Source organism: Microtus pennsylvanicus, chromosome 5 (assembly GCF_037038515.1).
Source record: "Microtus pennsylvanicus isolate mMicPen1 chromosome 5, mMicPen1.hap1, whole genome shotgun sequence".
In the NCBI taxonomy this organism is placed as follows: domain Eukaryota; kingdom Metazoa; phylum Chordata; class Mammalia; order Rodentia; family Cricetidae; genus Microtus; species Microtus pennsylvanicus.
Genome location: NC_134583.1, coordinates 101,165,491 through 101,180,029, shown reverse-complemented (window position 1 = coordinate 101,180,029; position 14,539 = coordinate 101,165,491). Strand labels below are relative to the sequence as shown.

The 14,539-nt window shown below is 39.0% G+C and overlaps 1 protein-coding gene across 1 annotated transcript in view; it reads right to left on the bottom strand.

Moving 5' to 3' along the window:
* The window catches only part of LOC142850305 (aldehyde dehydrogenase 1A1), a 36,801-nt gene extending 33,274 nt beyond the window's left edge, over positions 1–3,527 (bottom strand). The window contains exon 1 of the mRNA XM_075973663.1: positions 3,212–3,527. Coding sequence (XP_075829778.1) covers positions 3,212–3,277 — 66 coding nt within the window. The 5' untranslated portion in view covers positions 3,278–3,527. The remainder of the gene's footprint in view (positions 1–3,211) is intronic.
* Between the last annotated feature and the right edge of the window lie 11,012 nt (positions 3,528–14,539).

The following is a 14,539-nucleotide window of genomic DNA, read 5'->3' as shown; positions in this document are numbered from 1 at the left end:
TAAAATTATTATCATTCACTTTCGTTGCAATTATTTAGTGTGTATATGAACTATCAGTAGCAGGTGAAAATGTCTTCTGAGCATGAAAGAACAATAAGTTAAGGAGTTAAGTTCAATAATTATGCTAATTATTAATAAAGTTTGAACTCTATGTGAAAATGTTTGCCTTCTTGAATTTCCTATTATCTCTTTTTAAAGGAAGGCGTGTAAACACGAGAAAGAAAACTTGGAATTAACAAATCCTATGAGAGAAAAATCTTAGAACCCTGAAAGCCTGGGTAAACCCGGGAGGCCGATACTGATGCTCGGGTGGAACAATAATGTAAGACAGACTCACAGAAAAAGTGGGCGAGAGAAAAGAGGAGAATGGCATTGTTAAAACAGACCTGGACAATGGGTCCAAAAATGTGCAGGATGTGATTGCTAATGCTAGCCACTCCCCAGGAGCCAAGTTCTGCCTCATGTGCTTCTTACCAGCTGGGACAGTGTACACCCTCAGGAAACGGGGTCCTCATCACCCCATATCAATGGTAAGAAGGCAGAGGCAGATGGAGGTGATGGGGTTTGACAAGGGGTCCTGTAACTTTAAAAGGTGCTCTTCATTCAAAAGTTCTGTACCAGGATTGGGGCACATGTGGCTTTTGCTTACAACTCCCAAGGGGGTAACGAAGATAGGGATACAATGGGGGCTGTTATATCTCCTTGCGAGATAGTTCATAAACTCCAAAATTCATTTTATGTACTCCATGATAAAGGAAATAAACTAGAGAATAGTCCTAGATGTATCATTGAATTGCTTGGCTTAGTTTTTTTTCAAATAATTATGTTTTGTTTTTATTATTTTACAATTATATACATATATACATAAAAATATTCTTGAAGTTAAGATTATGCAGCTGTTCGGCTATAGCTGATATTCTTTTTATTTTTGTTATTGTTTATTGTTCTTTGCTCCCTCAGCCCCAAACACCAACCTGCTTTAGATAATAATAAAGAAAAAAAAAGAAGCAGTAGGGAAAATAATATATAAATTGATATACTGGTCAGGAAAGGTAATTTGACAAATACTCCTAACCCCTGCCTTTCGTTCTTTGCAACCACGAACTAACAGCCATTGTTTCAATCTCTAGGGAGTGAAAATCCAATACAATTCTTCAGTGGGACACAGTAAAGGAACGTGCACAGGCAAAGAGAAAGCTCCCATTGAGGTTTAATTGCATACATAACTGGTGTCCTCCCAAGTGTGAAAATGCTATAACCAGCACATCAAATGGTATGATGCTTACTGAGTAGACCAGACTTATGTAGAAGATTAAAAAAAAATCAAACATCACTGAGTTGTGTTGCTGATTATTAACTAGAGAAGTGCATGAACATCAAACAAATGCATTCTTGGCCCTTAAATCCTTAGGCCCACCATTCTCCCTCAGACGTTCTTATGCAGCGAAGAAGTTCCCATCTGGAAACATCTGTGTTGAGGGATTATTGGTCCTGTACTTGTCCCTTGTACTTAGACTTTAAGGAATACCCATTTTTCTAGTACTTTCATTTGCATGCTTCCTGAATAAGTATTAAATTAAACTTAAATCAGAGGAAAAATATTTTACTTAATTTTTTTTCTTGAGATACACACACACACACACACAGGCTCAGTAAAGTTCATAAAAAACATACTAAGTAAAGAATAATAGGGCATCCCAACTACAAAATCTATTCCCAGCTGGGATCATGCAAACTAAACTCTTCTTCGTGGTTAAACTGTAACAATATAAACAGTGCCAATGATACCAATCTTTCTGAAACACTGGGTATACAGATTTGACAAAAATTTCTTCCAAACAAGCAAAACTGGATGAGGCAGGAAGATTGAGATATGTGGTGTGTACACAATTTGACATTTATAAGGGGTTAGAGCTTGTGGACTCTCTAGACTTTTGCACAAAAAAGCAAAACAAAAAAAGAGAGGAAAAACAAAGCAAAAACAAAAAAAAAAAACCCAAATTGTACAGCATGTTCTTTCTTTGAAAAGTTTGTGAAAGCAAGCTTGTGCCGTTCTACCTCCTAGTCAGCCATAATCAAGGCTCACTCCTCTCTGCAGACCTTGTCCTTAGAAAAAGCACATATAAGCCAGGCAGCTCCCACACTTGATGCGTTTAGAAAAATCCAAAGGCTGCTGTGTTTCAAAGCCACTCCTCCCAGTTCATGTATAAGGAAATAAATGCACAAAGTGGGTCATTTGGGCCCTTGTCATCTCTTTTAATACTCTTGGTTGGCTTTTTCTAATTCAGAAGTCAACATGACTCTCCCCAGAGTTCAGCAGTACATCTCTCACTTTGTTCTTTGAATCATACCACACAGATATTTTAAATAGCTTTTCGTGTGTGTGTGTGTGTGTGTGTGTGAGAGAGAGAGAGAGAGAGAGAGAGAGAGAGAGAGAGAGAGAGAGAGAGAGAGAGAGAGATTTCTTAATTTTGGGACCCTAGGATTTGACTGTGTGGTAGAAAAATTAAGAGAGTCTTTCAGGACAACCATAGCCTGATCACTTTCTAACTCTCCCTGGCTGAAGTTTTTGAAGTCTTGTCTCTCTAAATATTTATTAGCTTACAATCACATGTGTTCTCCAAAAGTCTCCAACAATATCAAACTTTCCTGGAGAAATAAATAAGCAGAGTTTCTATCTCACAATAAACAAATAACTCAAGTCCATTTGGAGGTTTTGGCAACAGCTTCCATTAGACGCTCAGAGTTAAGTCCTCCAACGTCAATACTCTGTTATCAAACATATGGTCATGTTATTTTGTTTTAGAGGGCTATGTCTCTTTTAGAAAGAAAGAGAGAAGGAAAGGAGGAAGCAAGGAAGGAAGAGAGGGAGGGAAGAAGGGAAGGACGGAAAAAGCTGTTCCCACATGTCTGGCTTCTTTCTAGTAAGTTCCTCTGTTTGTCTCACCTAAGTGCTCACTGCACAGGGTTAATAGACCTGCTGCTCACTCTGGTTCACTGCACTCTGGCACAAGAATCATTCACACAGAGCAAAATTCTTTTCCCTTGGATGTTTGTCAAAATACAAACTTACGAGAAGTTGTCTGATATGGTCTAAAATTCACCACTGAATCAGGCCACTAGCTTTGCAAGCTTTTTGTCTTCCTGTTTGCAAAAAAAGCCCCAATCGACCATGCTTTAGTCAGGCGCCCACGGAAAGCCCTTGTCTTACCTTGGTATATTGAATCTTCAAGTTGGCCAGAGGGGCAGGGATTTCAGGTTGTGCAGGGGAAGACATTGCTGGTTTGGTTCCTGGAACACAGGTGACAGGCTCAGCAATTTGGTTCTGTTAGGGCACTTGCTCCTTTTTATCTACATGCACTAAGGGTCATTTGCATATTAGGATATGATTGGATGGGCAGACTCAGTGCAGGGCAGAAAGAACACTACTCTCTTCTAACACCTAAGGCTGGCAGGGAGCCTTTGCCTTTAAATGTGAATCCTTAAGGAACCTGCACCTCAGCTCTGAAGTTCCATCTGGAGACTGCTCACTATTTACAGATGAATTAGTTTACAAAGCCAAACCTGTGCTGAGGGTGTGTGTGCAGCTGCTCCTGACGCTGGAAGCCAGTTATTTTTTTTCCCCTTGCCTGTTCATGCTTTGTTAGGTTATTATGTAACATTTCTTCTCTAACATTCTGGGTATCAAAGATTTTGAAATGGAGAAGAGTCTAAAACAACATCTGTTCTCCCTAGTGTCCAGAGGGCCATGAAGCTGCAGGACACGGCTGATAGCCAATCCATTCTTGTCCCAGAAGATCAGGGTGCTGTTAAAGAGAAACCCCACCTCTCTAGACTTAAAAAAATTCGGCAACCTCATCTCATACCAGAATCCTCAAATTGTCTATGTCTTTTCGATGGGAACAGAACACTGTGACACTGTGAAGGACTTCTCAATCAGAGGTCACTGTCGCAGACCCTCAAAGAGCGTTATGTCCAAGGCTTCTGTGAAAATTTGTTTAAAGTGAAAGTAGTGTCTGATTTGGGAAATGTCTACGCTTGTAAGTCATGACTCTAAGCAGTGTAGCAGGAAAGAATGTAAATATCACTCCCAAAGAGTTTGAATTCGGAATGGTTTGAGCCCAGAACGTCGTAAAGGACCATTTTGACCTCTAGTGTTTTCATTTTGAACACAATGCTTCTCTGTGTAGACGCTCCAGCACAAGATATGGAAGGAACTAGATAACATTCTTTGGATGCTCTGGTTATTAAGAATTAGCGATAACCTCTTTGTAGTAAAGTTGCCATCTCCCCTGCATGGCATGGGGACTTAGCTAGGGGCAGGAACAGGAGCTTGTTTCTCTTGCAACCCTGACCCGAGCTTCTTCTTTGGTAAACAGGGAGTGGACTTACAGCTTATGATCATAGACCTCACAGGATAAGGCTGAAATCTCATTTCAGGCAAAGCATCCCCAGTCTGTTATTCCTCCTTTCCATTTCTACCTTGATAACCATAAAATGACCTGCACCCAGGCTGACGATCGGCTTTGTGTCTATGTGTGAGTAGTTACATTCTACATGTGTGAGAAGTTATGTTTAACCTTTTATTCATCCTGGCATTGGAAGACTTTCCCTCATGGAACAGATAGGAAATATTTTCATCTTCCTGGAACGTACCAATTCTGTTTCAATGTGTTCTATGCCAATTAAAATGAACAATAGATGACAAGAAAATAAAGGCACATTTTAAAAAATGGAATTGTGCATGTTAAAAAGGAGGCATCCAGATCCATGACACCGACCATCTCCCCAGGTTCAGCAGGTCCTTGAGTATCTGTTCATCTTGCTTGAATCTGGATCAGAACTTCTGTGTTCTTTAAGTATTCTCTCTTTCTCTCTCTAGATTTTTATTTTGAAAAAAATCGAACTGTTTTCTCTTGCATTAATGGTTTTTTGATTTAAAGGCTCAATTGCTCAACAGCTATTACATAACACACAGAGTGGTGCTCAGGCCAAAGCCCAAACAGCTGTGTTTTGCAGAGTCACAGTTGTTTGTGGATTCGAAACTGGTTCATTTGGTGTCTAGAAGGGGAAAAACACAGGCTGCACAGCATACTTGACATGCCATCCTCCTTACTCTCTGAATGGGCAACATCCTTCATTGTATTTTCTTGGATAGTTATGTAATAATGTGCTCTTCAAATCAAGCATTATACGGGTAGCTAAAGGGCACTTTGGAGACAGCTGCCATGCCTACCCACTTAGTTTCCCAAGTGTTTACTAAGCAGCGTATATGCACCAGCCATTCTTCAATCTTCAAAACAGACCAGCAGAACTGATCTTTTTTCCCCTGAAACCACAAGCCTGATAGATGTATTTTGAAGGCTTGGTTTTTTAGAAATGTTCACTTCTCAGAATGGAATCACAAGCAAAAGATGTTTCTTTCCCTCTTTCATTTATAAGGGAAAAACTAGCTTTGATAAGACGATGGGCACTAGGTAGGGTTACATGTGGACTAATGTCACAGTTGGATATTTTCAACATATTCCAGAGCTAATGATTTAATGTGGTTTCCTCAGCAGAGAATATTCCATCATTTCTTTCTCTGTGGCAAGTTAAATTGCTCTATCATATACACCTACACATATACACATACTGGGGGAGGAAAAAAAATTATAGTTATGTGATTGCCTCCAGCTCTTCACAAGACTGTTTTTTTTTAATTTTTGTTTTTTTGCTCTTTTGGTTTTATTTTTAAATAAAAAATATTATGTGAAAGTGTAGGAGGTCGTTTGTGCACATGAGTACAGGTATTATAGTAGAACATAAAAGAGTGGCAGATCCCTTGGTGCTGGACGTTCATTTGGTTGTGAGTCACCTAACATGGGAGCTCGGGATAGAGATCATGTCCTTTGCAAGAGCAGTGTGCACTGTTAGCCAATGAGTCATCTCTTCAGTCTATAAGTTTGTTCTTTGTCCAAGAAATGTACCAACTACAATATCTGCCATCATTGAAACCAGTTTCATCAGATTGCACATCCATCCATGGCTCCATTCAAGATGACTTCTGGATAAGATGACAATCTCTTCCTTACAGGAGTAGCTAAACCTTTTCCTAATATGAATAATTCAAATAAAATTGAGATCAGGTAACAAAAGTGAACTGCATGGTGAGATGAACGTTTCTTCAATTGACTGAAACTTTGCTTGCTCTCAAAATGAACTGCTGAAATTCTAGCCCACAGTGACAAGCTGTGAGGAAGTGGTGACTTCAGGATACAGTGGGCTGTGAAGGGGATCTGTGGTGCTAGGGAGTGATCCAGAGCCTCATGCACGCTGAGCAAGCACACTATGAGTGACATACAGTCCCTGCCTCTCTTGCTGATTTCTTCAATGTGAAGATCTAAAGGGAAGTAAGGAATCTGCCACCCAGACATTAGTGCTCACATACCTGACGGGGCCCAGCTCTGCTGGAGGACTTCTGACCTCCAGACCGTGGAGAAATATTTTTAGATGTTTACAAGGTAACCAAGTTTCAGAATTTTGTTGCACTCACCTAAGGAGACTAAGAGGAGTTTTTCTTTTTCTTTTTCACATTGTAGGGTTTCCAGATCCAGGATAGTTCAAGGGGGCTCTGAGTCTTGGTTAGATAGTTCCTGGGTCTCATGCCCCACCCCTCGAGCCACTCCTGCCCTCAGCATGGCTAAGTTAGTCCCATGGTAGATATGCTTTTTGATAACTATAATTTTGCCTGATACAATATCATCCTTGCTCATATTGAGGGTTGAGGTTTAAATAATTGTAAAAAGTAGTCCTTGCTTACACAAGACTAATAAGCTGATGTTAACAGCATGCACTGAAAATTAAATGCAAGCATTTGTGTGTTGATTTCTATTCACTTACTATTCTCCATTTAGACATATTCCATCACCTCTGATTTCTCTGGCTTTTTACATACTCTGTCGTTGCTTTCGTGTTTGTTTCATGCAACTAAGATATGACATGTAGCCCTGGCATTTGATGCAACTGGGGCACTTGCTGGATAGTAAGCTCTCTAAAATTAACTGTGGATTAACGTCTTTATAAGATATGATCCTTGGTTCATAAGGTTTAGCTTGCCAACACAACACTCGGTGTTTTGTCTATCCTTCCCACTTTGTTTCCTGATAGTAGAGAGCGGAAATAAAACCACTGCACACATCCGTGAGGTCATCTGCTTGGAACTACTTTAAAATGTTTGGCAACTGATCTGCTTCATGCTTCCTACATTTGTGTCGTGCATAGATTTCCCTTCAACCTGTTGATCATTTTACTAGAAACAATTCTTCTTCTCCACTTGACTCAAAACTTAAATCACATTATTTCAGTCATTTGAGTGAAGTACTGAGTGCATGTGGCATCAGACTTGAGCCCTAGAAAACAGTGTTGGGTCAGAAATGAGATTTCAAGACATGGTAGGAATAGTGATCTTTTCCCCTATATATGATTTATCAAACTCTTTAATACTTAAATATACAACTTATAGAATGTTTAAAAGCCTTGAGACTGCAAATCAATATGAGGCTATAAAATGAAAAAGGAAAGCAACCACCACATGGACACATAAGCCCCTCAGAGTTTCACAGCTTATTGTCCTCACGTGGGATTGCTAACCCTTTTCTAATCCGTCAAATTACCTCTACTCTAAGATCAAAGGCATCCAATTATTTAATCTCTGATTATTTCACTGGTCATGAATAAAATATCTGAACATTTTTGACAGGTGGCATGAGAAGTCCTTCTGTCTATGTGTTACAAGCATTTCAGGCATAGAGATAGGTTCATAAAGGTTTGTTAGGTCTACAAATTTCACAGTGAAACATTTGAGTTCTTATCAATGTTGTGATCTTGGAGGATCAGTCCAAGCTTCAGAATCATAAGCTTCTTTTGGGTCTTTCCCCCACCCAGATCATCGTGATACTGCAGGCTATTAACATTCATGGATTTATTTCCCAGGTTCCTCGGCAATCTCCTGTCTGAACACATTGTGAACCAATCCCAGGCTGATTTTTTCAAAAGCCTTTGAGAGGAAAAATTAATCATCCCTTTTTGGTACTACCTACAAATTAGAAAATGGATGAGTGGAAAACTTTGGTTAACATTTCCTAGGGACTGTAAACTTATCAAATAATAATACTAGAAAGATTATACCAAAATAGATTATTTTAAGAATTACCTTTACAATAAAGGTTAGTTGAGTTTATGTACTGACCAGGGAGCATGGAGTACATCTGATGAATGTTCACTTGCACTGCTGAACACTTACCTAATAACTGACACTGGCAAACAGAGGTGGGATGATGAACCACAATACCACAATGCTTTCCATAGAGAGGCCAATGACTGCAGTAAGTGACTAGGATACAGATGGTTTTCTGAAGAGCTTGATATTGTCTAACTCTTTCAAATATAATTTCTTTCTCAGAAAGTTCATTATAATATAGTTACTATTGATAGCTATATGATTTTTATCCTGCAATTTGACTGAATTTGTTTTTCATTGTGTTTGTGTGCATGTGTACATCTCTGTGTGTATACATGTGTGCGTGTGTTGTGTGTGTGTGAAGTCTATATGTTTTGAAATTTACAAAACCATGTCACTCATAAATGATAATAATTTGACTTCTCCTTTTTTAAAAAAAAGTCTTTGGTTTAGTTCTTTTGATGGTGCTCTGGATAAGGTATTTTTTTCTCAGAACCCTTGATGAAAGGACAAAGGAAACTTGAGTTCTTTGTCTTTGTCCAGTTGACTTGGAAAGTACAGTTTCTGTGACTGGAAACTGTGTCAGAGGAGTGGAGGTTTTGGGGAACCAACTTTTCTGTCTGGGCTGTGGTTATCAGACCTTAGGCAGAGATGTCTGAGGTATTCTGTGTCCTCTTTTCCAACACTGTATGATTTAGTTCTTTGCTGATCTTGGATATTTTCTTTCTGTGATAATATATCTTGATAAATTTGCTTGGCATAAGGCATCAACTTATGCAAGGCCCCTTGTTCCCAGATACTGTTTTTTTTTTTTTTTTTGTCTTCTTCGTTTCTCACTACAGGTCCGCTCACCCAACATCTTGCAGTTTTGGAGCCTTATTCCTGTGAGTTTGAGTCACTCTATATTAGATCTGGTTGGTAACTCAACTCATGTTCTGGAAGAATAGTAAGCACTCTTAAATACTGAGTCATCTCTCCAACCCCATGTTGGAAATCAACTAAAAACCAGTATGTAAAGTTACATCAAGTGGTTGAAATTCAGCTTCACTGTGTGTTATGTTTTGGGTATGAACTGTCTCCCAGAAGTATGTGCAGTGAGCACTTAGTCTCTATGTGCTGACACTGTTTTGTGGCAGTGGGGGGCAGTTTTTGAAAACTTCAGTAGGTTGAGTCTGACTGCAGGAAGTTCTGGAACGATCCCTGGTCTTCTCTCCTCTCTGTCTCAGAAGGTGAGGTATTTCCTTTGCCAGATTCCTGTGGCTATGTTGATATTCTCCCCCACTGTCCAGAATCAATGGAACCAAGAACTTTGCTTTGAAATCTGAATCCATGTGCCAAAGTAAATAATTTCCAACTTTGATCTTTTTCTGTCAGATATGGATCACAGAGATAAGAAAAACTATTACAATGTTAATTCTGATATCTTGAAATTATGCATGATTAAAATGATATGATTTATCATCTATCTATCTATTTACCTAATGTTTTTCCTACATGACTCCAAAGGTATCACTGGAATGTTAAATGCTAAAAAAAAAGTTTCAGATTTGATTCTGAATCTTGAGATGCTATTCCTGAGTATTTATTATATAATTAATAAGAGAGGGGCAGAGATTTGACTACAGCAGGAAAAGACAAAGTTACCAGTGAAGGGACATGCTGTGCTACTTGATATAGATATGAATAATTTGCATTGGTATGGATCTTGCTTTATTGATATAAATTTAAGGTCAATCTTGTTATATTTATATTTCTGCTCTTGGTTAAGGTATTGTGATTGCGTAGGTCATTTAAAATGTAATGTACAATTAGGAAATATAGGTTGTTAATGGATGATCATTGATAATAGTCATGCTTATAGTCATTTAGTTAGATTTTCTAGATAAATAGAGAAATATTTCAGTTAGATAGGCATTCTTCATATCTTTCAAAGACTATAGAACATGGCATTTAAAATGTTTTAATAACTTAGGGCTTTTCATTACAGTGATACACATCTGCTCCTGGCAGCACCAATCTACTTCAAGAGGAAGATGGGCATCGAAGAGGCTCCTTATGGAGTTGGTTAGCCATTTGGGCAAGAAACTGCTCTTGCCTGGACTGATGCATAAACTAGACATGAGAACCCACAGAGAGATGACTGCTGAACTTGCCTAAAGGTGAGATGATCCTTTGGGGTTCCTGTTTCATGAAAGAGTCTGCAGGATGCATAAGAAAGTGACTGAACTGTCTTTAAAAATTTCCTGCTTCATGGAAAAGTCAGCTGAATACTATGGGCCTGTAGGCTAAAGATAGATACCCCAGCAGTACAGAAAAACTTTGGGTGACTGTCCAGGCAGCAAGATGTCTCTGTCAATTCTAGAATTTCAGAAGTTGCTTATAATGTACTTCCAGTTTACATAGGTAATATTATAGCCTTCTGAAGTCTTTGATGGAGTTGAAGAATAAATAGATATAGTTATAGTTTTCCTTTGTTATGATAAAAGATAATATATATATAAATATTGTAACTGTAATTCTTGCTTGATAACTGTTTTTTTATATGTAATTTTACTATGTTAAATTTAAAGCCTTACTTTTTGTTTAAACAGAAAGGGGGAAATGATGTAGGAGTTTCTTTTGTTTGTGTGTTGCTTTCATTGGATAATGAATAAAGAAACTGCCTTGGCCTAGTTGATAGGGCAGAACTTAGGTAGGCGGAGAAGTCAGAACTGAATTCTGGGAGAAAGAAAACAGAGTCAGAGAGCTGCCATGGAGCCGCAAGGTCAGATATGTTAAATCTTTCCCGGTAAATCACCATCTCATGGTGATATAGAGATTAATAGAAATGGGTTAAAAAGATGTGAGAGTTAGACAATAAGAGGCTAGAGCCAATGGGCCAAGCAGTAATTTAATTAATACAATTTCTGTGTGATTATTTCCTGGAACAAACAGGAGGCCCTGTCTCCTTGTAACAATTGGTGTTCCAGCGTGGTAAACTAACTCTATGTAAAACCAGAGAGGGCTTGAAAAGGAATTCTAGACACAAATATAGAGTTTAGCACAGCTAGTAGTGTGCTGCAGAAAGTTTTTCCTGACTCAGCAGCATACCACAAAAAAAGCCACGTGGTTTTAAAACATGGCTTCTTGGGCTGTGCCACCAGTGTGAATGCCAGCTATTAAGCATTTTAATGGCATTTGTGGGTCCGGGTGTTTCTGTGCCTACTCGGGGTTGGGAGGAAAGTACCTGAGATCATGCCCGTGGCTCAGCTCTTCCTGCCTGGGCAGACTGTGGGATCAGGCTTGGGCAGGTGGGAGAGCACGGTAGATTCCCGCCGCCATACAGAGATGTTTCCAGGCTGCACAGTGCTCTGTGTGGCAGATTTGACTGTAACTTGTAGGGATAAGTCCCGCCTCTTAGGGGGCATGTTCGCCTCGGGCTAATGTCTGCCTATAAATTTGGCGAGCGTGCTCCGAGCTGTCACTTCTGCTTTCCTGGTCTCCTCGGGAACTGTGGTTCTGTAAGTTTATTTCTACATTAAAACTATATATATATTTTTACAATCTGTCTGCATTCGTTTATGCCACTACATTTTGGCGCCCAATGTGGGGCTCGAACCCATGACCCTGGAATTAAGAGTCCCATGCTCTTCTGACTGAGCTAGCCGGGCAGGCGGCTGGGGTGTTGGGGACACAGCCCAGCTGCTGCTCCTTATTACTACAGTAACTCAGATAAAAAGAGTTTATGTGCTGCATGCTCATTCTTAGAGTTAAAGTACTGAGTGTGGCTCCTACCTGGCAGCCCCAGAGCTATCAGAAATGGTAGATCCACCATTTTGAAATTGGAGAGAGGTGGAGCCAACATCCAGAGCAGCTGCAACCAAACTGCTTAGCATTTTTAAAGCTCTTCAAGACAATAGAGAATTAAAGACAATGCAATAGGACAGATTCAGACACAAAAGACCTCTAAATGGGTCACAGTGTAGAAAAAATGTATGTAGGCTTGAGAGAGAAAAGATAAAGAGTATACAGAGTCATAAAGTAAAGTCAATACTTAAAAAGGGTAAAGTCTTTAAAGAGACTGAGTACAGGTAATCATAGATTTAAGAAAGTAAAAAAAAAAGATAAGCCATGTAAAAACGAAAAATTCACAGAGAGTCTGGATTCTGTAGCTACTCATGTTGAGGCTGGTAGATGATGCCCAGAGCCAAGGAACACCATGAGAAATGCGCTATATACTACAAAAAGCAAGGGCATAAGCACCACCCTAGAGGTCCTACAAAGAACAGACACTGATCACTGTTTTAATATCATCCACTGAATCTGATTTCAGACATCCGAGTTCCAAAAGTGTAGGTCTATGGTCATACTAATTGAAACACCACTGATATCATCAAAACTATAAAACAATATATTTGTGTTGCTGTAGAACAAGCTCTCTACAGGCACAGTAAAGTAACCCCTGCTAATTGGAAGCTTGAGTTCAGAGACACCCAAATCACCTCCTGTTCCTGTTCCTGATGGTGATGTGAATCATTCCTCACATCATTCACTTCATGATCCAAATTCTCAAAATTCGAACCAAACCCCAACAAAAGTCACACCCGTGTTAAGGTTTCCATAGGGCTGATTGACATATCAAAACTTCATGAATATGGAGATTCCTAGTATAACTGAGCCACAGCCCAATTATCTTATGGGTCATTTATGGTCCCTCATAAAAGCCATTCCTTTGATGATTTCTATGTCTGACCTAACATTTTTGAGATTTTCATGTAACATCTTTCAAAATGAGTCAAACTAGCCATCTGCCATCCACCGACCCAAATCTCAGAATGTCGTCAGATAGTTCTGAGACATAAAAGAGAGCTGGCCTACTTTGCTATAACCACCTACATGTGATGTGGGATTCCCCTTTGTATGTTTTGAATATGTTTTATTACTATTGGTTAATAAAGAAGCCATTTTGGCCTGAGTTAGGCAGGAACACTAAACTGAATGTAGGGATAAAAAATGCAGAATCAGGGAGACACCATGAAGCTACTGAAGGAGAAAGACACTGGACCTTTACTGGTAGGCCACAAACTCCTGGTGATATATAGATTAATAGAAATGGATTAATTTAAGATATAAGAGTTACTTAATAAAGAGCCTGAATTGATAGGCTAAACAGTGTTGTAATTAATAGAGTTTCTATGTGATTATTTGGGTCTAGGCTGCTGCGAAATGGATGTGCAGTCTCCATTTACATGCATTATATACCCACCTATGTATTTGAAAACTGATTTGGTTTATTGCTATCTTTTTGTTCTATAAAAGTTTATGAAACCATTTCCATAGAGAAGCCTCTTATTTGGGGGCAAGCTGAATCCATGTTCCTAGGTCATGGTCACACACACTTAGTTCAAGGATAGACTCACATTTCCTTTGAAGTAAGAGCTGTTTCATGTTGATAGATATTGCTCTTCAGCGTGGTTCATCTTGAGTTAAACAATCTGCTGGGTTTGAACAAGGTATTGGCTTGTATGATTAGCCTGTGTGCCTAATCAAGCATGTTTTCTTGGGAGGACATTCTTTCTGGGACCCAGATTTTCCTTTGATTTGGCAGAAGTTTAGTTTATTTATTCTGAATTGACTGAATACCATTTTATTTAATTGAATTACTTATGTTTGTTTCCAGATCTTTTCGTTGACAAAATCTTGACATTTGGTCCTGCCACCTTTTCGATATCTAATTCTATGTTTTCCTGTGACTTTTATTGCATATTGCAACCTTGCAATACATATAAGCTCTTGATCATAAAGATGCCAATGATAAGGAACACTTGCTCCTACCTATTCTACAGGGTAGAGATAGAAGTGGAAACTCCCTGAGAAGTGAAATCCAAGGCAGCAAGCCCTATCCCTGAGTTGGAAGGAATCCTTTGTTCAGCCAGGAACGTTGAGGTACACAAGGAGTACAAATGAGGCAGAGTAGGAGTAACACATTTGGAGTGAGACTTAAGGGGAAATTTCTCTTAAGCAGGAAGCAAGTCTCCTCCCCAAACAAATCCTATTAGCTAGCTTAGAGAAGACTGGGATTTGGGGGTGAAAATGGGAAATGGGTTGAAGAAATGAGGAAATAAGTGGAGAATAATTGCCTTTTGATTTTCCAGCTGGTTTTATGATTGATAACTATGGTTGCTCAATGTGAATTGGAAAGAGTTGTCTATGTTTTGTATTCTCAAATTGGTTTTATAATACCAATTGTGTTTAATAAAATACAGTAGAGTATGTGCGCAACTATAGGTACTATGAAATAAAAATGAAGATCAAAAGCTGGCAACATACTTTTACCAG